Raw genomic sequence first — 27,184 nt, forward strand, 5'->3', positions numbered from 1 at the left:
AATTTTTGGGGAAAATGTGATTCCCCCCCCCTAGAAAAAAATCCTGGCGACGCCCATATGGGCCGCGCCTGTGAGGGCGCTATATATATACATTATTTTTGTCGTACATCATTCACAACTGCCACGTTATTTGCACATGATGTTTTTTCCTGTCTGAAGATCTCGAAATTTCACAGTCATACCATATCTATTTGATATAAACAATTCATCAGATTACGTTGCTGAATTCACGGAGGAGGAAGGGATAGAGTAGATAGAATCTAACTTTAAAAGGTAAGCTAATATTTGTAATCAGATAATAATGGTCTTGGCCAACAACAGGCAACATACAGTGCAGTCAATTTATGCTTAACAATGTCACGAACATATGTAAATCTGATAATCATGCATTGCATGTACTACTAGTACAACTAGTTCTGGATCCCTTTTTCCGTGTCTGAGTGACATCATTTCATCATCCTCTTCAACATGTTCAAATTAAAACCAATGAATGTTCTCATGGCTTTTGTATTGTTGATGTACTCCTAGAACTATGAGGCTCCACATAGTGGAGCCTCATAGGTTCAGAAGCCCGCAAAATTGTTGTCAGCACAAAACACTAATTAAGTACAAAAACGTCCATCCCAAGCAGGCCGTTTTCCACAGAACCGCTGCACAGTTTGCCCCTAAACTCCATACAATACCTCATGACATACTCACGTTATGTGCACCCAACAAACATCGGTGGATTCTGTCTGTTTTTCGGCAAAAATGATGAAAAATATGCCCTTTCCGCACTGAGCCAACCTAACACTTGAAACGAGCACGCGTGCAGAATGATCGCAGTCATTTTCGGTTTGATCGCTTGGAGCGCGCCGCGGGGGGTACGTACTTGCACTTGTACGCATGTGCATACTATCGTTCCGCTCTACACCATACCCCCCGCGGCGCGCTCCGAGCGATCGAACCGAAAATGACTGCGATCATTCTGCACGCGTGCTCGTTTCAAGTGTTAGGTTGGCTCAGTGCGGAAAGGGCATATTTTTCATCATTTTTGCCGAAAAACAGACAGAATCCACCGATGTTTGTTGGGTGCACATAACGTGAGTATGTCATGAGGTATTGTACGGAGTTTAGGGGCAAACTGTGCAGCGGTTCTGTGGAAAACGGCCTGCTTGGGATGGACGTTTTTGTACTTAATTAGTGTTTTGTGCTGACAACAATTTTGCGGGCTTCTGAACCTATGAGGCTCCACTACGTGGAGCCTCATAGTTCTAGGAGTATTGTTGATGTAGGCTAGCTGGAGTTACCCAGCCCTGAGTTTTATCATTGGGTTGTCATCTAGGGCTGGAGCGCATTTTTCTCAAAACTTGTAGTATTTGCAAAAAAAATTTGGAAAATGTTCAATTTTGTCCCCGTTACACACTAATTGCAACTGCAACTCATCCCAAACTTGCCTGGAATAACCATTACACAGGTCCTTGAAGTAAAAAACGATCCACGATGAAGATTCAGCCTACAATTGCAGTGAAAACAGGAGGAATAACCGCTAACTTGACAACCTTGCTGGATTGACCAGGACCGCTATTGGTTTGTGCACAAAAAAAATTGTGTACAATGAATGGCGGTCGATTAACAGGCACAGAGAGCGATCGCTGTCAACTACTCGTTTTTGCCGGCTGCGCTGGCTGTTGGCGCGTGACGTCACGCGGAAGCGTAACACCCGATGACAACCCAATGATAAAACTCAGGGCTGGGTAACTCCAGCTAGATGTAGGCCTAGGCCTACACGTTGTTGGCGCGGCCCCCAACGTGGCACACTTTGATTTTTCGCCTGTAGCGCCTAGCTAGAACAAAAATCTGAAATTTCACAGAAAGTGAAATTTCATCAAGTTCTAAACACTTCCGTTCATAAATCGCGAGTTTATTTACCCGTAACAAATGTAGAAGAAAAAATTATTTTGGCGTGATTTTCTAATATTATTTTCAAGTGCAAAGTGAACCCTTTGAAAATGCCCCGAAAAATAAGAAAATAATTTTCTGACAAATATCTGGCTGGGTATGTAAGTAGAGATAATAATGATGTATCAGAATTTATCATGTTTACAGAAATTCTTAAATGTTAATTTGGAATTTTCCGAGATTTATTCAAGTGCGCCACGTCAGACCTGCCAACCAGTACGGTTTTGCCGTATTTAATACGGGAATTTATTGAAAATACGGCCGTACGTTTTTTCTCCATAAAATACGGGTTTTGACCATTTTGACACGCCAAAAAAAAATCCTAGTTCGGCTGCGAGTGAAGAGTGCGCAAGAAGAAAAAAACGGCGGCGAACGTAGACTACGTTGAGACACGAGGCTCGACATCGCGATCAAGTAAGCTAGGGTGTCTGTGATTGGTGCATGGGATGTAAACAAACCATGGACCGGGCGTATTAACCAATCGGATCGTTGCATACAAAAGCGCTAGGCATATACTGCGCATACCATGTGCAACTAGCTAGCTGAGGATAATTGAGCGTGGAATTCGAAAGCAGCACTGGCGTGAAATAAATATGGCTTCGACCTCCAAAAAAGATATTAAAAGGAAGCAACTGTACAAAAAAGAGTACACCGAGAAATGGGATTTCATCCAGCCGTCTCAGAGAGGAGAGAATTACGCACGGTGTACGTTGTGTATTTCCGATTTTAGCATCGGTCATAGTGGATCATATGATATTACCCAGCACATTGAAACGACCAAGCACCGAAATATTGCCGAGACTAAGAGTGCTAATCGCTCTATTAGACAATTTATGCCATCAAAATTAATACAGACTATGATCTGATAAGAGCGGAAACTTTATGGACTGAGTATGTTATCGAACATAACATGCTGTTCGTCTCTTCGTTTAGTAGGCCTAATATTATTATTATTAATCAGAATGGTTTTGTGAGTTTTTACTGAAGTTTACTCGCCATATAGTTTTAGTTGGATTAGGGCATTTTTAAAATAAGTTGTAACGTTAAGGGGCATATAACGTCGGGGGAAATAATTTTGAAAAATCGCCGCCCCCCAAAAAGAATTCCTCAAAAAATGCCTCCCTAGTAACCACAAGCTTTTGATTCAGTTTTAAACTGGAATCCTGGCGTCTAGTGGAAAAAATAGAGAAAGAAATCACCGTAGTCCGTACATTTCCACATGCCCTGATCGTTGATTGAGTACGGCCGCCCCACCACGCTGGCGCCCTTATTTATCAGGATGTAGCATGCTCGCAGCAACGTGTTTTTCGTTTGTGCACTGGTTCCTGTCAACAAATATATCTTGGGCCTAACGGGCCGGGTACCAGCTGCACCGACCATGCGACCGTATTGGAGTATGCATCGACAGCTTAATGCTCGCGTACTTTTCGATGACAGGTATTGAAGCGACGACTTTTTTTTTAAGCATACATAGTTTGGAACAAGATAAATAATGACAGTTTGCTTAGTCTGCAGACTTTCTCCTTCATTATTTATGTACTTTTAATGTGATAAACTCGTGCAGTGAAACTGAATGACGATGTTTTGTTCGAACACGAATACTGTGTCCGAAAACTGGGCGCACTATTCCGGGCGCGCTGTAAGTGTAAAGGGCGTTGATTTTTATTTTTAATTTATAAATTCCCTCTCACCGCCCGACCCGGGGAACCAAATCCGTAATCCAACTAACTGCGAAAGGTCTTAACTAAGTTTACTTCGATATATAGTCAGTTGTGAATAGAATTGAATTGAATTTTGAATGGAATTGAATTCCTTGAATTGAATTTGAAAATTATTTTTTTTGTTACCTAGGCTATTACCTATTACCTTATGACTTAGTTTCAGCGGGCCCTTTTTTTTTAAAGTCACTGAATACAGCAAAGCTCTGCTCAATTTTTTTTAAATTAGGTATTTCTAAAATCCTCACACCACGTGGAATTGCAGCAACATTAAACCTTTGTAAGCTCGTTTGTGCATTAAAACAAAAAAATACAGGTTTTTAAGGAAAAATACAGGTTTTTGAGTTTCAGAATACAGGTTTGTTATCTCACAGGTTGGCAGGTCTGCCACGTTAGGGAGCACTCCGCCAATCTGTGCCCAATTTCCGGACTAAATTCTATGAAACCGAAATTGTTCACAGAGGTTAAATAGCAAGCATTAATAAGGAAAAAGTACCAGTATTTCACTGCATGATTTTGAGGTTTGTCAAGAAAGAGGTTTGGCAACTCTACACGAGGAAAGTTGGGTAAGCTTCGAAGTGCCACGTTAGGGAACATGACTATACAGGACTGAACCTGACAGTTGCGGATCACTTTCGACAGTTCCGGATCATGCACGCTGCGCTATCTTACCCACAGAACTAGAGCCCCATAATTCTAGGGGTAGCACCTGGCACACAAATTCATCACTCACAGCCTACTCCTAGAACTATGAGGCTCCACGTAGTGGAGCCTCATAGAGTCAGAAGCCCGCAAAATTGTTGTCAACACAAAACACTAATTAAGTACAAAAACGTCCATTCCAAATAAGCTATTTCCCAGAGAACCGCTGCACAGTTTGCCCCTAAACTCCGTACAATACCTCATGACATACTCACGTTATGTGCACCCAACAAACATCGGTGGATTCTGTCTGTTTTTAGGCCAAAATGATGAAAAATATGCCCTTTCCGCACTGAGCCACCCTAACACTTGAAGCGAGCACGCGCGTTGATATCGCAGTCATTTTCGGGTTCGATCGCTCGGAGCGCGCCGCGGGGGTATGGTGTAGGAGCGGATTGATAGTATGCGCATGCGTACAAGTGCAAGTACGTACCCCCCGCGGCGCGCTCCGAGCGATCGAACCCGAAAATGACTGCGATATCAGCGCGCGTGCTCGTTTCAAGTGTTAGGTTGGCTCAGTGCGGAAAGGGCATATTTTTCATCATTTTGGCCTAAAAACAGACAGAATCCACCGATGTTTGATGGGTGCACATAACGTGAGTATGTCATGAGGTATTGTACGGAGTTTAGGGGCAAACTGTGCAGCGGTTCTGTGGGAAATAGCTTATTTGGAATGGACGTTTTTGTACTTAATTAGTGTTTTGTGTTGACAACAATTTTGCGGGCTTCTGACTCTATGAGGCTCCACTACGTGGAGCCTCATAGTTCTAGGAGTACTCACAGCCCACGTCGTGTGTCATGCCATCATCATGTACACTGCACACAAAACTGCATCGTGTGCATGGGTGATCCGCAAATGTCTCATGCAGGGATAAAAAAGGGAAATTCAGTTCATTCATTCATTGCTCTATGGTTAATTCAAATGCCAAAATCATTATTATTCAGTGACAGGGCCTACTTGTGATATTAAAATGTCCTTACAAATACAAGAAAACGGAATGTTGTGAAGAAAAAAATGCTAAATGTCGACTACGTCCCACAAGAAACCAGATCTTTGCCTTTACGCGCTTCCTTTCACACCTAGGTCAGATACAAAACAGGTGGATATTTCACCTAACTGGATCATGGGTAATGTTTAAGCGATTTCCAAAATTTCTTTTACCCGACCATTGCAAAAAGACATACCTTCAAATTGGTGGAAAAAAGTTCTCAGGAAAAAAGGTTAGGTAACTTACAGTTGAATTCATTTTTATATAATCAAGTGTGATCCAGAACTGCGTGATCGGGAACTGTCGCATGGCTCACGAATCCTACATTTTGTGTATTACAGAATACATTACACACAATACTTCCAGAACTACATACATATGAGCAGTGGCGCACCCAGGATTTGGCTTTCGGGGAGGGGGGGGGGGGGCTCAAAAAAAAATTCAAAAAATGTTGCCCACAATTTTGGCCGCAGAAAAAAAATTGGGGTCATTTTTTCAGGGTGGCGGATTTTTTTTGACATTTGGTGTCGCCACGTACACCTCTATCATACTACTTGAAAAAAGGCCACAAACATATCAACAAGGTCAAATCCTGGGCCAAAAAAAAAAAAAAAATTAACCCCCCAAAATATTTTTATTTTGGACAACCTCTTTGGACCCCCCTCCCCCTTGGGTGCGCCACTGTGTATGAGTAGGCTGACAAAAAAGTGGTTAAACTTTTGTATTTATGTAGTTTTTTTTAACTGAAAATACACTCGACTCTACATAGACTTTGTAAAAAAAATGTGTTTTTTTAACTGATTATACAGTGTTTATATGTCATCAGTGTAAGGGCAAAACCTAATTTGATTTATCACCCACATGCAAAAATTCCATCGTATCCTTTTAATAAACTCCTTCAGTCATGTTTGTGTACAAAGAATTCTTCTACATGTAGTTATTCATTAACCCTAACTCTCTCTAGGGTGTGCAAAACAAAATCCTATTAAAATAGAAGGATGACGGTATATGGTTTTAGACATGTATGTAGCAGCCACGTACATTTATGTATTCGGCCAAATTGCAGAGCCCTACAGGGCTTTGTTCAAACAAGGAAGTTATGTGACTGTGAACCTTAGATTTATGTGTACAACTGTACAGATGTTTACAGTTACTTGAGGAAATACAAACCTTTATGAATCAACTCTATCCTGTTTTATACAGTGTGTCACGTCATAAGACAAACAGGCAAACAGACTCATGCATTTCTGTATGCACATGAATTTAATAATGTTTTGCATTGTGTGCAACATATTGTCAACAGAAAGTTGGACTTTGACAAGAACATTACAATATGCCACGTAATGACAGTAATTATGTGGATCACTGGCATACACTACGTTCAATGTACATGTACATGCTTTGACCAAATTTGCCTTTATAAAAATTTACATTTTTTAATTTTGTAATTCATTTATTTTATTAATTAGTTTTTTTTTTTTTTTTTTTTTTTTTTTTTTTGCTTTTGCTTTTTGCTTTTTACCACGGACTGAGGTGTGAATGAAAGATTTGTCTTTTCAATTGTACTATTTTGAAATGGACTGCATTGTCTATGCACATATAGTTTTGTTTTTCATGTCACATGTGCACGGTACATTTACCACTGCAGTCTCGGGCCCAATTTCATTGTGCCGCTAAGCACAAAAATGTGCTGAGCACAAAAAAAAGTCTGGCTTATAAAAGCAGGTTATCAGCCAAAACTTCATGTGATTTTCAAGCACACAACAGCTGAATACCAATCTCAAGCAATATACATAACGTGGAGTTTTGGCTGGTGCTTTTACTAAGCGAGACTTTTTTGTGCTAAGCAAATTTGTGTGCTTAGCAGCTCCATTAAATGGCCCCTGAGCTCCAGTCATTGTGTTTTCTCCTAATAATGGACACCACCTTGTTTTCCCCTCTGTATTGGCAGTGTACACCGATGACAGGACAATTGAGCACAATGTATACGCACTCATTCCTGCTACTGACTATGATACCAGCAGCCTTATCTGCCTGCCCACCCATACACATTAAGATGCAACCAGACGAAGATGATTGGTGCCCAGGAGGATGTCCATCTGGGTGAGTTACAAAATGAGTGCAAATCGGCTGTTATAACATACAGCTGTCTCCTTTGTGGTAAAAATGCTAAGTATAACTGGGCCTAATTTAGCCCTGCTTACCGTTAGTGAAAAATCCCTGCTTAGTATAGCAGAAAATTTTGTACAGTTTACGGTAAGCATACATGTATATTTCATGCCTTAGCGTGGAACTTTGGCTTCTGCGCATGCCTTCATCCCTTAACCCTAACAATCCTGAGCCCATCAAGCTCCAACAGCGGGTTTTGCTTGATTTTGGCAGGGTTGGTACCGAACACTGGCCAGCTGGTGTTGGACTTTGATTGACTGGGTACCAAAGGCCCAGGGAGACCCTGTTGAATTTTGTGAGGTTCGGGGCAGAAGGGCATGAGATTTGTGAACACGTTGGAGTTTGAGGGAGTTCACTGGCATTTCTTCGTGGGTATGCTCACCCACGGTCCTCAGCACAGTTTGTGGTCAAATGTGCATGTACATGTACATGGGAGTTCACAGGCATTTCTTCGTGGGTACGCTCACCCACGGTCCCCAGTACAGTTCCTGGTCAAATATATTGCTTTATTTTGTTAGGTTTGGTACCATCCCTATCCAATCACTCTCACAATGCATAGGCCCATCCATACCAAGTCAATCAAACTCCAACAGTTGGAGTTTGGCAGGTTTAGTACTGTTCCCCGAACAAGGCCTGTTGGAGTTTGGCAGTTTTGGTACCAGTGCTTACAGACCTGTATGCAGCTGTTGAAATTTGTTAGGCTTGGTATCCTTTCTAGTGCAAGAGCCTAGAGGGTTAGGGTCAACTAAGGATTCTGTGCTTACTGGGTTATTGCAGAATTTTTGTGCTAGTGCAGTTAGCACAAAATGGTGATCGTAAGCGCGGAATTCTGTGGTTAGCAGCAGATCCATGAAAGTGGGCCCTGGTGTCTATGGACATTTTACTGCACGGTACGTCAAGGACATAACAGATAACCAACAGCTGGATTTAAACTAGCTAACTAAGCAGTAGATGCACTCGATTAGCTTCCCTGTGTGCACAGTGTATACACTGGTTGTACACTTGAGGAAACGACAATAATTAAGGGAAAATTCAGGTAAAGGGTGACAGGAATCTACAATGTAAACAAACCAGGCATACTGTTGTCTGCTCCACTAGTAAAAATGAAATTAGTTTGATCATTGCAACCAGATCAATAATAATAATTGCTAGAATCAGAAGACATAATCTGAATTATCACAAATCTACATACAGTGTCCTCAGGCATCTTAGTGTCATAATTGTACTCTATTCATATTGAAGATCATGCCATCTTCAAACGCTATGAAAGCTGCGGGTTCTGGGTTCGAGTCCAGCCGGGGGTCATGGTGCGTGTGCCCTTGAGCAAGACACTTTGTCACTCATTGCTTCTCTCCACCCAGGAGTAAATGGGTACCTGTGAGGGCAGAGATGGTTATTGTGATTGAATAAGCTTGCTTGCGCCTAACGGGCTGCATCGAGCTGTATACTCCCCAGAGAGCTGAGATGGTATTTGGAATGTTTAATTGGCCCAATGATCAGCGGTAATAATAATACTATAAGCGCTGTGATTTAGATTATTAATAAGAGCGTTCTTAAATGCCGATTATTATTATTATTATTAATCAAACGCTCTCATGTAAGTGTAGGCTACTAGACCACACCCATGGCTCCCTATATGTAACACCCATGGCTCACAGTAGTTCTTGGAACCATGTGCATGATGAATATAAAACTGTGCCTCAAAAACAGGTTGTCCAAAAAAGTTCTGTGGCCCTGAAGAGAAAACAAAGATTATATTTATTTCATGCCATTGCATCTTGTTCAAGGTCATAACAAATATCGCAAGTTCATTGTTTCTTGTTTTCCTTTTTTCCCTCCAGATCTTACTGTCAGGATAGCTCCTGTTTACCCTGTTCGCCCTGCCCAGACCCTTACACACTGGCAGAGCGAGGAGAAACAGAGATGTATATCATTCCTGGGTGCATAAATAATGGCTACTGTCCAAACACATGTGCTGCTAATTCATTCACTCCAAAAGCCAATGCATCCTTGTGTGACTGCGAAGGGGTAACCCCACCACCTCCAGGTACAGTATAGACACGCCATCCAAAACATACTATCACAGTTCCTCACAAAGGCCCCCTTCAATGGGGAAAGCGTAGTATACAAATATTGAATGCTTCGAGTGGTGTAGTAAAACTAGCCTCCCGAGGCGAAGCCAAGGGAAAATAGAATGCTCCATGGATCACCGAGGGAGGCTAGTTTTACTTCACCACGAGATAAAGCATTCAATATTTGATTTATAACACTTCGCCCACAGATTCTGCTTGGTTTTAATATTTTAGATTATTTAAATCTGAACACAGTTGAAATAAACTTCAATTTCAATACAAAAGTGGTGGAAAATGTATTTCTCTCTTCCAAACTACCCCTTCAAAAAATGTTTGAACCCAACTCTGCGGCACGCTCTCTTTGGAACAATATGCGCTATGCGCAACGCGCACACCAGCATGCATTTGCACACAAATACCGCGCCGTGGATATAGTACTTTGGTTGCTTAATGGTATAGTACTTCGGTTGCTACGGGTATAGTACTTTTGGCCGTGCACAGAAAGATGGCAAAAATAGAAAGGAACATGTGACTCGCTCTCAGCCAATCAAGACACAGAATCTGTGGGTGAGGTGCTATAATGCCAGCTATTGTCCAGATGATCCATCATGTGGCACTTGCTTTGTACTATAGACCTTTCGTACATAGCATCCATCTTGGAGGGCAACGCCTTTGTTTTTCTGATTATGCATTCTGAGTGAACCTTTTTGTGCATTCATTATTGTTGAAGTAAAATGAGCCTTCCAACATGGATGCTATGCATAAAGTCTATAGCAGGCACAATGCTCTTGCTCTTGAATGGGGCCTCCGTGGGTATATAGTGGTAGTCTGCTCAAAATGGTCTGTACATCACCACAGCAGTTTTTTTAAAGGGAAGATACAACATTTGCAAACATCAAAAAACACAATGATCAAATTATCACATAATAATGTACTGGATTGTTAGGAAATGACAGTCTAAAGCATCCGTTTAAGTTGTGGCTCCTGGTGTGCCGACGTTTTCAAGAAAACCTGTATTTTTCCAACGCTGGTCGGCCGACCAGCGTTTGAGAAAACTGGCTTTTTGTAAAAGGTGCTCCTAATTGTTCAAATTTTGTTTGTCTGCATTTTCTTTGCAATTGATTACACACCTGTGAAGACTACAAGCCTGCTAGACTGATTCTCTGTTCTTACAATTCCCCAAAGTCTTTAAATTACTCCGTTTCATCTTAAGTGGGGTCAGAGAACCAGACTACAAGAATATGATTGGTTTTCTACAAACCCAAAACGTGAAACAAGTCAGTGTTACAATATTTGCTATAACATAACTAATCCTCCAAATCCATTTATTTCTGAAAAGTGCAGCAAAAGCAAATGTTGTACATTCCCTTTAACGTGAATATTTGAATATTTGGAAAAAATTGATGCTTCCTAGACCAAGCTGAGCCATGTCATTTAGACAAAAAAAATCTGAGACCTGCAGCCAGTTTCACGAAATGTTATGCAATGGCGCCACATTATCTTGCGGAATTTGTGCATTTGATTTTGCACGGCATTGCTGTTTACAATGGTGGTCCTATTTGAAGGGCGTGCAACAGTAAATGTAATAGTGCATGCACATAACACCATATGTCCGCTGGTATAGCATGTGAATCATGGTACATATCCAACTAATTGCTGCCAAGGATCAATCAATCAGAAATTCATGTGTGCTTAAAGATAATATTTGTTTTAGTTACTGATTAGTTTTATTTTCTGTCTGCCTCTGTATAGTAACCACACCTGTCATGTGTAAGGACGGCTGTGTTCATGGACACTGTGACATCCCTGACGAATGCATGTAAGTTATTAATAGTCTCAGGGAATACATATGGAAACCTTTAGTACAAACGTAAAAAGCGGTAAAAGTTAAACGATTTTGGAAGGGATTTTGGTTTTCCATTTGAAAAGGCTTAAATTCTTGGTGAACAAGGCTTCATTCACCCATCTATGGTTCCAGCATCCATACATTGAAGTTTTGTTCAGAATTGGGCTCATATTCTGCATAATATCACGAATAAAGCACACAGCATTGTTAGATCTGATGTTTTTGTTTCAAGGTATTGGCTTCATTCACACACTTGTTTCGAATACAAATGAAGATATTCAAATTGTTGTAGAAAAGCTGTAAAAAGTTAAGAGCTTCCTGTACTTTTGTGTGTGCACAAACATGAATACGCCATGGAAGAACGCCATGGTCTAGTGGTTACGGTGTTTGACTCACGTACGATGGTGCGTGGGTTGGAACCTGGCCAGGAACATGGTGTTTGTGCCCTTGGGAAAGACACTTGGCTACAATTGCCTCTGTCTACCCAGGAGTATTAATGGGTACCTGTGAGGGTCGAGGACCGATTGAGCGCTGATATCGGCTGCCGCGTGGTCCCATGGCCTGATGAATGGGGAAATAATTGTAAAGCGCTTTGAGATTGTTGATACGATGGAAAGCACTATATAAGCACAATTATTATTATTATTATTATTATTAATACACACACACAGATACTTGTGTTTTATTTGGCAAAGTAGCTCTATAGTAGCCTATATGTGTACCTTTCAAAATGAGCCAACAGCTCACGATTAGCTCCCCTCAAACCATTCACTAAGCCTGTGGTCCAATGGTTACGGTGACTGAGAACATGGTGCTTGTGTTCTTGGGCAAGACTCTTTACTACAATTGCCTCTCTTCACCCAGAAGTACAAATGGGTACCTGTGAAGGTAGAGACCAAATTGCACTTCAGTATAATGTGGTGTACATGTAGAAGAACCACATTACTATTATAACTATTATTTTTATTTTGTGTACCGCTTTATGTGCTTGGACCGCTCAAAACGATTCGTCCTTGGAATGTCATTGTGATAATCAAGGTATACATCTTAGAGAGATTGAACTCATGGTTCTCCTGACGACGGGCCGAGCATACTGTTCGAAACGTTGAGTCCCTCCGGTTCTTTTCAGAACCACACATACTCACAAAAGAGATTTATTCACATGGTGCTACCGCAAACTTATCTTGTCTTAGTATTTTTTTTTTTATAATAATTTTCTTATGACGGGCCGAGCATTCTGTTCGAAACGTTGAGTCCCTCTGGTTCTTTTCAGAACCACACATACTCACAAAAGAGATTTATTCACATGGTGCTGTACCGCAAACTTATCTTGTCTGGGTTTTTTTTTTTTTTATAATTTTCTTACGATGGGCTGAGCATTCTGTTCGAAATGTTGAGTCCCTCCGGTTCTTTTCAGAACCACACATACTCACAAAAGAGATTTATTCACATGGTGCTACCGCAAACCTATCTTGTCTTAGTATCTCTCCACCATGCAAACCTTCAAATCTCAACTCATGGTGTCTGTTTTGTTTCAGTTGTGAGAGCGATTGGGAAGGGGGGTTGTGTGACACGCTACCATGCATCCCAGGCTGTATGAGTGGGTACTGCAACACCTCATCAGGAGAATGTGTCTGTTCATCAGGATGGGGAGGTGACATCTGTGATCAAGGTACCGGTAGTAATTAATGAGCCCAATCTGGCAACCACAATCATTAGACATAAGTGAGGTGGCCCCATGCATTGCGCATTTTACATTCACTCCTAACTTTGAGGTCGGTGTGCATTGCGCACATTGTAAACAATGCTATTAATCAATCGGTACCCACTGCAATAAAACAACTAGCTCCCAAGTGTGATGCCACCTCCTGTATGTCTTCTGATGGTTGCTGGAGTACGGGGATTGTGTAAAAGACCAACAATGTTGTGTTTCGGTAAGGCCAAAAAAAAAAATAAGTCGGTCTCTGGTCAGCGCGCGCGTCGATTTTAATCATGCGCGTCAATCTTTTTTTTTTCCAAAATGTTCTGCGGTAGCTCCAACAGCGCCCTCTATTGCCGCACCTCCTCAATTTTTTTTTACCAAAGAGCACCAAGGAATGGGAAATTGCACCAAGGCAAATGATCGAGAGCACCAAGGCAAATTATGGAGGACACCAATGTACATGAGGACAACAAATAGCAAAATAGTACCCCACCTTGTCTGTACAATCCAAGCTTGAAGAAAAAAAAAAAAAGCAAAAAAAAAAAAAACGACGCACTCGCATTCAATTTGCATTGGACAACGCGCGCGCTTTGCAAGCGTTACCTGCGCCAATTATGGTGGCGCGAGGATATATATTGGAAACAAATTGTACAGGTAAACATATTTGTAAGCATGTACTTTTTTGCATATTTTAAAAAAAAAGAGTATTTCATGCTCGTATTTACGATAGTTTTTCATTTTTTAAAACAGATTTGTATGTGAATCAAATTTTTAAAACACCTGCTGACCCTCTGCACATATCCAAAATTCTAGATAAGGTCAAGTCACCTGAACAACAGCATTTTTTTTGGTTTTGGCCTTATCGCATGCTATGGGGAGAAAATCCAGACAATTGTAAATTTTGAGGTACAACTTCAAAGTATGCACATATTTATTCAGGACATGCTCTGAAAATGTGTGTGTTTAAATTCTTTCACAAGTAACCCGTTTAATTCATGAACAGGTGTTTTGATAGCTCCAGCCCAAGGGCAGGCCACCATTTAAAGCATTGGGGAGTTTTGCACCAATCCCACCTGTTTCATTTGTATTCATTGATTTGTTTTAGTACGTTCTGTTCATTGTGCATGATGACAACTTTGCCTGATATAACATCCACACAGGCTATTCCTGCATGTACTAACTTTTTGAACAAGCTGATGGCATAAATGAACACAAGGTAATGTACAGTGGCTCCAATTATTTTTCTGCTGTGGCTAGAGACATTTTTGTCATAATACTAATACAGACTTAGCACAGTTAACATCATTGCCATGCAAAGCTCACAATCTTCCACTACTCGTAACCAATCTTTCTTAATGCAATTAATTCATAGCCAAATTTTCTTTGCAAGCAAAGCAGACATTCTGTCCTTCTGTAACAGACCCCATTGTTACTCCTAGTTCGTAACAAAAAGACATTTTTTTTCGTTTCAAAAAATAAAACTGAAAATAAAACATGGTACCTTTTCTTTCAACTTTTGATAAAGTTCTTTTCGTTTACGAATTGCGAATAATAACGATTCTGGTACGGAATGACAAAATGTGTGTGGAATTGCCCACATCACCCTTTTGCAGGTTTCAAAAAGATACATTTGACAAACTTTTTCACAAGACAGGGGAATGATCACAAAGACTGACATTTTTGGTAAAAATGATTACATTTTACCAAAAGGAGCATGACAGATTGGTCAAGGAAATTGAATGGCGGCTTCATGTACAAATTAACATAAAACTTGATCTGCCTTGATCTGATTAAACGCAACTGTAACAGAAAAGGGAACAATGAATCAATCACAAAAATAACTGAAGCTTTGCGTTTCTGGTAATACTCAGCTATCTTCATTTGAGCTTTGCTGTTATAGTAAGCGGTTCAATTTGCATTGATGCATACTAATTGTTGTTGTCCAGTCGCTACACTTCTCCTAGCCACTGCATAACACAGGCTTCGGCACACGGATTGAAATCCTTGCATACTAATGATACAATATCATTCATGATGTATGTGTAATGGGTGAAGCACATGGTGCGTGTGTGACTCATGGTCCATTATCTTGGATAGTTAGAGTGATAAATCATTCATGAAGCAATCGCTCACTATCATAATGTTCTTAAATAGGAATAACAGCAAACTTCCATTATTGGGGACCAAGTTATGAGTAGTTGTAGGCTCATACAAAAAAAGCAGGATTTCATGTATATGTTTACATTGACACAATTAACAGTAGCAATTTAATGATAACATTTATTCTGGATAAGCGCCTATTTGTTGCCTTTTAAAATCCTCCCCTCAGTCAGTTTTGATGGCTGTTATACAGTTAAACTAATAATATAAGAATACTATGAAGCGAAAATTGTAGTCTAGAAACCTCTTATATACTACTGTGTATGCTTTATAAATTTTCATAAATGTGCAAGTTTTTAACTTTACAAAAAAAGAGAGGATATATTGCATTTTGGAAGTAAACTCATATGCCTTTGGACATGTACCAAGAGTCTCTGGGTGCCTTTGCTCTTGTAATTCACCAAATGCTAAATTTAATCTTCAGCCTTTTCATATCAAAAGATTTATGATGCACTCACACATTTACATGCCAAAATGCTTTGCATAATTTTACTCATGCAGCTAATTTTACTCATGTACTAAGTGATGAGAATTATAGAAGCTGACTTTCACGATGATCACAGATATTCATCTGCCTCATTGGGAGACCTGATCATGGCTTGGACAGCTTGACATTTAAGCAAATAGATCAGCCCTGTCCCATTTTGTTTTGACTAAACACAGCTGTAACACCTGACAAAAAAAACTCTTTATGTTAACCCTAACTCCCTAGTAAATTTTGCTAGGATTTGCCTCCATTTAAAAATGTGCATACAGCCTCAATCCTGCAAAATCCTCCGTTATTTCTTGAATGCGGTCCTTGGAGGGGTGACCACTGCCTCAATCCTGCATAATCCTCGGCAATCACTGTCAATATGTTGAGGCAGAGCCAGTGACATCCTGGAGCAGTGCGGAAGATTTTAAGTATCTAGGCCTAAATTTATGTACGGATGTGCATAAACAAAACAAGGTCTGGCCAAGTCCTTGACTCGGTGCATCCTTCAAAATAGACAGTCACACATTTTTGCCATATAGCCTCAATCCTTCAAAATCCTCCATTTTGTGAAGAGGATTTTTGAAGGTTACATTTAGGGTTAAGGGAAAGAATGTTGCAACCTGACGCTACCTCAGTGGTTGTGTACAAAGTCTATGGAGAGTCAAGAAAATTCGTAAGTATTCCCTAACAAAATTGGAAATGTTTCTCAGTCCCAGATTCATATCTTATCATTTTTGCAATGACTGACATTCATTGAGATGATATATGAAGAAAAAAGCAGCGTCAGGTTGCAACATTCTTTCCGGTTTAAGCATGATACATGCAGCTGGAACAGGCACTTGCAATCATTAGCCTCACAATTGATAAACACAAATATACAGGAACTTGCTGTGGCATTGTCTCTTCTAACTATATATTTTCTCCTAACAGAAATCGTTATGCATCTGGAAATCTGAATGGTACACTAACAACTGATGAAAAATTATCTTACTTGTGTGTACATTAGATGACCAACTTCATGTAACTAACAATGCTAATGGAATTCATCTTATTTTGACTACTGATGAAAGCTGATTTGGAGAAACACTGTTTCTTGGTATTTTGAATGATGGACTTTGTAAGCCTACAATTTTTTCTGTCAAATAACATTAACAACAAAGCATTTTAAACAGATGTGTATTTGTTCTGGGTCTTTGCAGATTTGAGATACTGTAGTTCCAATCAGCCATGCAGGAATGGGGGAACCTGCCTGGACAGTGAAGATGGAAATTACACCTGTCAGTGTGTGCTGGATTTCACAGGAATCACCTGTGAGACAGGTCAGTGAAAAGCATCACAGCTGGCCCTGGAAATTAACCTAACATTTAACCCTAAATTGTCCGTATTCATGTACCTCAAAATATATTTAGACGTGTAGGATTAAGCAGAATTGTCTAAAATTCAGAAGGACTTCCACACAGTAGTGAGTGGTGGAGGATTCGGGAACGGTCCAAGTACAAAGGACAAAAGAGTTGGCATCACAATGTAATTAGCTTTGTTGTGAGCATATTTCACAAATGAACACTGCCATACAGTGCACGTTTTCATTGACTTAGTCCCTATAATGAAAACTCACTTTGCGACTAGTATTGACAGGGCATTTATTGATAGTAAGCAACTGAAAGGTAGAACTTCAGTACTAGGCTGTAATTTTTTGCCTTTTTCCTGTTGCAAACCAACGTATCCGCTTGGCATCAGATAACAGGCCATAAACTGTCGCTCACGTTTTTTTTAATTTGGTTTTTAGAGATAATTTAAAACAACCTTCCCTTTGAAATGCACTGGTATATTGTGTAGCACCCCCGCCCCCTTTAAAAATATTATGAATAGGTTTTGAAATACTTATCCTGTAATCAACGATTATCGCACTGTTGGATTTGGTTATTAAATAAATAAATAAAAAAAAATTGTTATTCAAGGAAAAATTGTTATTTAGGTATTTTTTTTTCTTACATTTTAATATGAACAGCTACAATTCTACATCTGTGCGAAGAGGATTGCCACAACAATGGCACTTGTCAGGAAATGGAACGTGATGTGTATCAATGCCAATGTTCAGAGGGCTTTACTGGCACCAACTGTCAAGTTGCGGAGAGTGAGTACACTGGGTTAACTCTATCCACAACCATAATCCCAGGGTGTGTGAACAATTTTAAAAATTGGGCGGATTTAAGGATATTTAGTTAACTCTGGGCTTGAGCAACTCAAATACTTTTGGAATTGATATCGATTTCATTTTGGAGTAACGATTACATTTGCCCTTACGTACATACGTGTACATGTATAAACTGCATGTATGTCCAACCATTGGCACTATCCGGTTCGTTACTGTGACGTCAGTTCAGTTTAAACCGCGTTCACTGTCCATTTAATGGCATTGGAACCATTGGAACCGGAAGTTTAACGCAACTTGAGTGTTTATCCAATGGGCGCTAGTAATCAGTGGTGCGCGTCCATGTATGACGAAGTCACTAATGAACCGGATACTTCCACCACCTGTACATGTATCGGTGGAAATATGAGGCGTTCTGGCAAATGAGGCATAACTTGGCAGAAATAGGGTTTGTGGGTATTACAAAGGAAAATAAAATTCTCCTTACAATACTGTTTGTTGCACTTTACTTGGACATTCAGTTGACAAGTTAATGCTGTTTAAAGTTAGCATTTATCAGCATGTCAAAAAGTAAAATACTGAGGAAAAAAAGCCTTTGAAGTTTCGAGTTTTATATTCGTGGAAATGAAAGATGCCAAATGGTTTTCTTTAAAAACACTTTTATTCCACAATTTTCGTACTATTTCTTTAAAATATGTGTGGTAGATACATCACATTATATCAAAAAATCTGAAAATCGAAAAAAAATCACCCCCACTCAATTTTGCATTTTTTCCCCACTAGGGCCTGTGCCCAGTTCCGTCTCAGAATGCCTCACAAATATTTGTGTATCCATGCTTAATGTGCCCATCGTCAGTGACGCTCAGCTGATCTTGCCAGAAAGGTTACCAGTATCAGCCTGTTTGAATATGTAGTGGTTGAATCTTATTGTTGCCCAAGACAATAATCCACTAGTCGGGCAAATGAAATCAAATTCGTTATGCCCTTGTTCGCTTGACGGGTAATTTGTTTTTGCCTAATGTTTTGGGCCCTGACCAGTAACAGTCGTATGTGCATTCATATAATGCATGTTTATCTGGATCAAGCGATAACATGCTGATTGTCACATTAATTTGGTTTGTCCACTGCAGGTAGAGGCCTACAAGGCATGCAAGGTTGGAAGAGTGGACTGATTATTTCAGTTTCTGTCAGTGTGATGATTCTGGCTGTAGTATTGATAGTCTATCTCTGCCGTAAAAATTTGTACATTAAGCAAAGATGGAAGCATGTCTGGCCGTTCAACAATGATAGCGACGTACAGCTAATAGGTGAGTACAATATTCATGTACGTTTGGTATAACGCAATATACCCACTATATTGTAGCTAGTCACTGGATGTGACTTGAGTTAAGTCGTTGTAAAGGCTGGCTCACACTCAGCAGGAATGCGTACACAAACGCGAATTTGTGACATTGAGGTAATTTTTCGCGCTGTAAAGTTGATCAAAGTGGAACACATTTCAATTCCGACAAATTTCACAACTATTTCATGACTTAAGATTTGCTCCGCATTCGCATTCACATGGATTGTGAACCATCCCTAAGGCAGCGACTCAAGTCTCTCAATCAACCAGTTCAAGTTGAGTCACGACTCTTGTAGCCTTGATCAAGGCATTCGACGATAAGAGTCTGATGATCAATGGTTGGTCACGAACAAGGCACCACCTCACATGTACTGTGCGAAGTGCGAACAGCGACCTCACGCGGCTAGGCTACACTATGCAAATCAGGTGAGGCTGAATGAATGCCTCGGAATAACCATACCAATGGCCTATCTTTTCAGGAAATTTTTGTGTGTTTTTTTTCGCGGATTTGTATCGAGTTATATTTGGTCTGCGGCCTCCAAATTTTTTGGAGAATGTACCACACTATCCAACTAAAATATGAGCCTCCATATACAAGCACTGAATAATTATCTCATCTTTATTCGCACACGGAATCGTCGCTGGAATCGCTGGAAATGCAGTGACAAAATAAAGAAGAACGTAGTCCAAAGCTCACGGATGTTCCAAGGTGTTCATTCAGCACCACCTGATTTGCATATTGTAGCCTAGCCGCGTGAGGTCGCTGTTCATGCTTCATATAGTACGTACATATAGTATCTGAGTGCATAGTGCGCGTCTGTTGTGCATGTTAGCGGCTGACTGACCACCGATCATCAGACACTACCCCTGAACGCCTTGACCAAGGCTGCAACTTTTGAGACATTTGCATTAGATATGTGAATTGAATTTGCTCATAGTATTCAGGTTAATGTTCAGGTCAATGTAGAATGACATTTTTGTAACCCATGGTACACATGTCGGAACCCATGTCCCTATTACCCTATTACCCTATGCACATATAAGTTGGAATGCTCCCTCTCTCCCATTCTTTTTATTTAATTTAAAAACAAAAGAAGTGGCAGTGAAAAAACAGTTGCAGTTATTGAGACAACTGTAAGTAGAGATATTGAATTTTAGTAAACACTATGTAATTGTCTCTAAGGATATGGGTCATTCTATAAATTTAGGGTCCAAATTGTAAACATTTTTTCCTTGGAAGATGACCCTATTAAATCATACATCAGATGTACATTGTAACAGGGATAGGAAAAAGTGACCCCAAATTTATAGAACGACCCATCTATAGTTTCATTACTGACATTCCGATACTGATACTCCTCCTTGAAATGCCTCTTGTCTTACATTCTACAGTTTTCTACGTAATATTGCAACTGTACAACTTGTGCACTACATGTATGAGCATGTTTATGAAATTGTGTTTCTTTGGACATTCTCCCCCCCCCCCCCGAGTCCAGCCATCCTGCCCCTCCCATCCTTCCCCTCCCATCCTTAACCCCGTTTTACACATTCCTGTATAGCATGGTTATGTATTGATTGTATTGGTTATGTATTTTTGTTTGGACATGGTGCAGGTTATTCTAAAAAGTCTGGTATGTATTCTCAATTCCGTTGCCAGTTTTACCCTATTTTTTTTGCATGAAAGATTTGTCAAATAACATGTGTTACAATGTAAAGTATGTTGTGAGCTGACGACTTACTTTGATTGTCATTTGCTCGTGTGTGAATTGTGAGCATGTCATCAGTAGTAAAACTATCTGAAGATTTCTTAACATAATAACCTGTAAATATATTGCAACTATTACTTTCATACAGTGCTCGTGTGTAAAACAGACAAACTAGCTGTACTAAAGTACTAACTAAGGATTTGAGTTGGCTAAACACTATCTAACACTTTCGGAACTGCATTGCATCAGAACCATTGTGCCGGAGTACTCGACCGTTAACCCTAACCCCCTAGCCCTTTTTGCTGGGAACCATCCTCAATCCTCCAAAATCCTCCAAAATTTTAATTTTTCAAAATTTTCAGAAAATTTTCAGACAGTCCTGCCTCAAAATGCATTCATCCTCAATCCTTCAAAATCCTCCTGATCCAAAAATGTTCAAATGAAGGGTACCCAGCCCCTCAATCCTTCAAAATCGTCAGACAGTCCTGCCTCAAAATACCATTCAGCCTCAATCCTCCAAAATGCTTTTCTGAAAAAATACCATTCAGCCTCAATCCTCCAAAATCCTGTTCAGAAAAAATACCATTCAGCCTCAATCCTCCAAAATCCTTATTTAAAAAAATACCATTCAGCCTCAATCCTCCAAAATCCTCCAAAACCACAATGAGGATTTTGGAGGATTGAGGAAGGTTAGGGTTAATGTCTTGAACCAGTTCCAGATTATGGAATCGAGTACTCATAACCAACTTTACAAATTAGTTAAAAACTTTTTAGGCAATAGAAAGGAGAGGTTTTCAACGCCATTTGTGGGGAATTTTCAAAATGAAATCCTGGCTACCGGTAAATGGAAAAACAAAACAGATTACACTTTTATGTGCATTTTACAACAAGTTTCAGATGACATTCGCAAAATTGCAGTTTATACCCTGAAGCTATAAAGCCCTTCGGATTTGAATTTTGGGGTTGGGTTTCGTTTACGGAAACCTATGTTTTGGCTCAATCCGTTCCGTTCACAAGTACCCCCTCACCGGCAAAGGAAGTACAGTTGGGGGTGCGCGGCCACTGCGTGTACATAGAAGAAATCCCCTGGTGTACATGCGTCACACACAAGGAACGGTGCGCATCAACCAGTGAAATGTACTGCCCATGGGACGTCGTTGCTACATGTAGGTAAAAGGGTGCCCTCTTTTGGTAGTGCACGGAGCTCATAGAGAAACTGGTTCCCATACTACCTCATTTTACTGACAGTTTCGTGATTTTGCAAATAAGGACAACTCTGTTCCTGGGCACACCCAGGATTCCATCTTCAGATGGACAGGTACATGTATAATTACATACTAAATGAGGACGTTATACTTTTGTCAAAGTGTTCGCATACATATGATCCAGACATACGTACAGTGTGTATACACTTTAAACTAAAAATGATAAAGTAACTTGCGGTTTTCATCCTGTTTTGCAAAAGCATTCTTTACTTTTAAGATTGTGTGAGTAACAGCTTGTTAATGTTTTGTTTAAATAATGTTTTCTTACGTTGTCATTAATATACTTTGAATTCCATCTTAACTAACCTAACAGTATGAATACATGTAATGGGAAACTTTTGAGACGTTGGTGGCAGCAAACACATCGGTCCTTTTCAATTGTTAACATCATGTGTAAGCTAAAGCGCACATGCTCAATATGCTGCCGCCAAAGTCTCAAAAGTCTCCCATTATGCAGAACATGGACTCCATGCGAAACCACCCTCTCAGCTCAGCTATAAAAATCCAAGATGTAACCATTCACGGGAGGGATTCAAGGGGGAGGTGCTAACCACACCCTTTTTTTTCCTGACAAATTATGATAAATAAAAAAAATGACAAATTTCTTGGAATGAAATTATACACTCTTTCAAACATTGAAGTGATGCGTCCAATACCGGCTATCATGATTTTGCCATATAGCGTCATCTACATGTACAGTTCGTGCATGTGTCGACTTTGAAAAGCTTACTTGAACTAAATTTGTCCAGTTACTAATGAAGTTTGTTCTTGAAATTATCCAGCTGCACATTCCGTGCCAGTAGATGTCTATTATTGTATGCTGTTCTTTGCTATCTGTGATGAATGTTTTCTTTCACCAGTCAGTTAGGTTTTCACTCTTTTGAGGAAACAATTTCTTAAATGCAATCTCTGAGCACACTTTCAATTGTCTTCCATCACTGCTATACTATAAAACCTAAAAGGTCTATGTGTGTGTATTAAAGAGGTTGTGGAATGCTCGAAGACATTTCTGTCATTTTTGGGGTATATGTAGCCTAAGGTGTGATGAAATAAAAACGACTATTGTTTCTGTCATGAAATGAGTACAAAGGTTACTTTTGAGAGCTATTTTTCAGGTCCTGTTTCGACCCGAACGTGCAATTTGTGTAAAAGTCGTCGTTGCGGGCAGCAAACAAAACACAGTAAATCGTGACGTAATAAACAGGACTCGTTTATGCTACTCTGCATCGGGAGTCCTGTTTATTACGTCACGATTTACTGTGTTTTGTTTGCTGCCCGCAACAACGACTTTTACACAAATTGCACGTTCGGGTCGAAACAGGCATGACAGGACTTGAAAAACAGCTCTCAAAAGTACCTTTTGTACTCATTTTATGACAGAAACAATATTCATTTTTATTTCATCACACCTTAGGCTACATATACCCGAAAAATGACGGAAATGTCTTCGAGCATTCCACAACCTCTTTAAGGACTGAGTTATGGGGACTTTTTGCTGTCCCAACAGCATATTCGGTCACCATAATAACTATCGATCGTTAGATGTGTAGGCCCCACAGTTACGGAACAAGTATGCGTGAGCAGGCCGTTGCCGCGTTATGGGGAAGTTTTTTATTGTTAGGCAAATTAGGACCGAGTTATGGGGGACTTTCTGCTGTCCCCACAGCGTCTTCGGTCCGCATAGAACTATGGGACAACTTGTGTGTAGTCCCCACAACTACTGAACAAGTACATGTATGTGTGTGTGTTTACAAGTTAATTAGCGTGTCAGCGAAGTCCTACCCCCCAAATCAGGCAAGCGGGCAAGGCAGCAAAACCTCATTTTGTAATATTCAATTGTAGGATTGCCATGTCACAGCATGTTTTAGTTATTTTTGAGTCTCACATTGTGACCTTGTTAGGTCATGTTTGTCACTCTTTTACTTTCGCAGTTGCTTTCCAAATTCCAAGCCTAGATGATCAACACTTCTTTAATTCCCCCTCTACAGGCAAGGCACTGCGCTGCGATCTCTCAGGGAACACAGTTATTCTCCGAGATCTGCACGAATGGCCCCACTGCGAAGTCCACACTTGCCCATGTCTGCCGGACTTCCCCGTGCTAATCACTGAGGGCATGAATGAGTTGCCAGTGTCCAATCTCCAGCCAGGGTTTACCTACACCTTTGAGATTTGCAGACAGGATCGGGATGTTGAGGGGAACGGCAGCTGTGTGGCCAGCTGTGATGTGCCAGTGGAAGGTCAGTGGAAATCATTGCAGAAATTGTCCAATCGACCTTTATCATGCTTCCACCATTTTAGTCATGTTCCCTGTATCCAATAACAGTACTGAATGATAATTTTTTGTGCAAAAAGGAGCCACACTATTTTTCCTTCCAGCCTCGCTTTGGTTATGCGCCTATCAAATGTTTCCCCCACCCCTCCCCCCCCCCCCCCCCCCGCGCTGCCCCAGGTCCGATGTTGGGATTTGGTCACAATTTTCATGCCCCAGGGTGGGGATTTTGGTCACTCAAATTACATTAACAATGGCGTTCTGCATGGAAAGGCAATTACTAGTGCTCCCCACGTATGTATGTCGGGGCATGGTCGGGGATTGTTGCTTAAATTTTGCCCAAGGGGATTTTGTCACTTCAAAAGTGACAATCCCCACGTCTTGGGCGGGGCAGCCGGGGGGGGGGGGGGAGGGGGAAGAATGGCTGCAACATGATAATGGTATATACTTCTTGCCACGGTACACTTGATGAGAATTTAAAAACATCATTTAATATTGAATTTTCTTCATATTTTCCACCATTAAATTGAAGTGAATCTGTTGGCCAAAAAACTCCACAATATTCTGAAGACAGTACCCATCTGTTGTGTCAGGAGGGGACAGAACAAAGTATTATTAATGGCTGTACTCAGTGGAAAGCAATAAGGCGTGTGTAAGTTTTGCAAGATGGAAATTAAACTTTTTTTGTAACGGTTAACAAATGTTCTGCAAGCTAAATGAGTCGTTTGTCAGGAATTTTTATTTGGAGATACAGGCCAAAATAGGGCCACTTCATCATATGACTTCATCACATCTCTTGGTGTTCCAACTTCCATAATTTTTTGACTAAAGATGGTATCAGCATGCAGTTTTCACAGCAGTAATGCTGAGATTGTGCTCTTTTCAAATCTGTAATAAAAAAAATTTGACCAGTTAAAATTCCACAAAATGCAGGATGCAAAATGGATCTGCTTAATGACGAAATCATGTTTCGTGGTCAAATTTGTGTGTGCTTTTTCTCTGCTATCTTAAAAAGCGTAATGTCCACTGAGCAAAATTTTCGATAGAAGAATGTTCAAAAACTCATTTTGAAATTTCTTCTTTGGATTTGGTGTGGCGTTATTAGAAACAAATGCATGAAAAGCAAATGATTCTATATGCCTTTATCTTATTGTCTACATTGTTTCACAATACAGGATTTGCTAATGAAGATGAAGCGTGCACTGGCACAATGAAGCTGATTGAGGACAGCATCTCACTGCGCAGAGACCTGGACAGAGTCTTAGCCGGAAGCCAGGACCTGCGTCAATGTATCTCAAGTTTCTTTCAATTCAAGGAACGTCAGAGCGAAGCCTTTGTCAAGTCCGGTGATGAACCGTGTGTGAAGACACTATGTGAGATCCTTGGAGCCATGGACAGACTTGACTGTGGCGTGGACTCATTACTGAGCCACCTGGCAAGGAGCAAACCCAACGGAGCCCAAGAGTTTGCCCAGAAACTGTGCAGATCTCACCCTGGGTGTGCCGTGTGTCCTCACATCTGCCATCACATGCATGGAGGACTGACAGCGTGGGCCACGCAGCATGACAATCAGGTCACTTGCGATTCATCCTCTAACAGCACTAGTGTTTGATGATGTAATCTAGAGAAGGCGAGAAGTTTGATCAAAGGTCCAACCATTATCGATTGGGCAATCTGGCCAACTCACGTTGTTACTTCTTAACTGAGGAACTGTACTGCTCCCTTTTGTTTTACCTATACTGTTCCTCATGTGCATATTGCCCGGGGCCAAATTGCATGGCTCTGCTAACCACATAATTCCGTGCTTAATATCACCATTCTGTGCTAACGCGCCAGCATACAAATTTTGGCTAACCCTGTAAGCACACAATCCTTAGTTACGGGATGTATGCATGCGCATAAGCCATAGTTCCTCGCTAACGCCTGAAATAGGCTTGTCGTAAGCGCAGAATTTTCTGCTATAGTAAGCAGGTTTTTTCCTGTTAACTGTAATCAGAGCCAAGAAATTGACCCCTGGGCTGACCCATATGAACCAAATATTCATATGTTCGATCATGAAGCGATTATTCGAATAGCTTTTTGCCAGTTTGAATATTCAGACAAAAAGACAATTCACCCACACACATGACTGTGAGGTTATTTTATCGTAAAGTTGCGGTGCTACTTTTTTTGTCGTCTGTAACTTTTTGGTCGATGGTGATTCATTATTCCCATCCTTTTAGCAGGTTAAAGCCCTGGACAGTTATAAAATACTTACTAGAAAACACTCCAGCGGCCCATGTTGATCACCACTTGCAAATTATTACTGGCCCGCTCTGCGTGCAACTCTTGACTGGCAAAACAGTTGCAGCTGACAATTTTTGAAAATCTGAATATTCGGTCAAGCACAGTTTCAAGTAATTGATACAATTCGGGCATTTCACAATGCAGTGCGCCACCAAGAGTTTGTCGTGGAGAGTCCATTATTCAATTATTCCATTATTCAAGTTTACTGTCGACAAAACATGGCCCGTTTGAACGAGTGTCAGTAGACAACGAGCTAATTTTTGTTATAGATTGGGGCATAGCGTTTAGCTGCCTTCCAAAAAACTCGTATTGATAAAAGGCAAAGAAAAGGGCAAACAGATACTCGAATCATGCTTACGAAACTAATGACTAGAAAAAAAACAACTGTTT

At 40.5% G+C, this 27,184-nt stretch overlaps 1 protein-coding gene across 2 annotated transcripts; it reads left to right on the forward strand.

Moving 5' to 3' along the window:
* The first annotated feature begins 114 nt into the window (after positions 1-114).
* LOC119728386 (neurogenic locus notch homolog protein 1-like) lies at positions 115-26,402 on the forward strand. Of its 2 annotated transcripts, XM_038200603.1 has the most exons (11): positions 115-273; positions 7,302-7,453; positions 9,361-9,566; positions 11,344-11,410; positions 12,976-13,109; positions 16,974-17,093; positions 17,783-17,908; positions 19,057-19,233; positions 20,882-20,899; positions 24,228-24,476; positions 25,684-26,402. In XM_038200603.1, the coding sequence occupies exons 2-11, from the start codon at positions 7,311-7,313 to the stop codon at positions 26,118-26,120; spliced, it is 1,677 nt and encodes a 558-aa protein (XP_038056531.1). In that variant the 5' UTR covers positions 115-273; positions 7,302-7,310; the 3' UTR covers positions 26,121-26,402. The 2 variants fall into 2 exon arrangements, with proteins under 2 accessions (XP_038056531.1, XP_038056532.1); XM_038200604.1 differs by lacking the exon at positions 20,882-20,899.
* The last annotated feature ends 782 nt before the right edge of the window (positions 26,403-27,184 follow it).

Source organism: Patiria miniata, unplaced genomic scaffold (assembly GCF_015706575.1).
Source record: "Patiria miniata isolate m_02_andy unplaced genomic scaffold, ASM1570657v1 HiC_scaffold_20, whole genome shotgun sequence".
NCBI lineage: Eukaryota > Metazoa > Echinodermata > Asteroidea > Valvatida > Asterinidae > Patiria > Patiria miniata.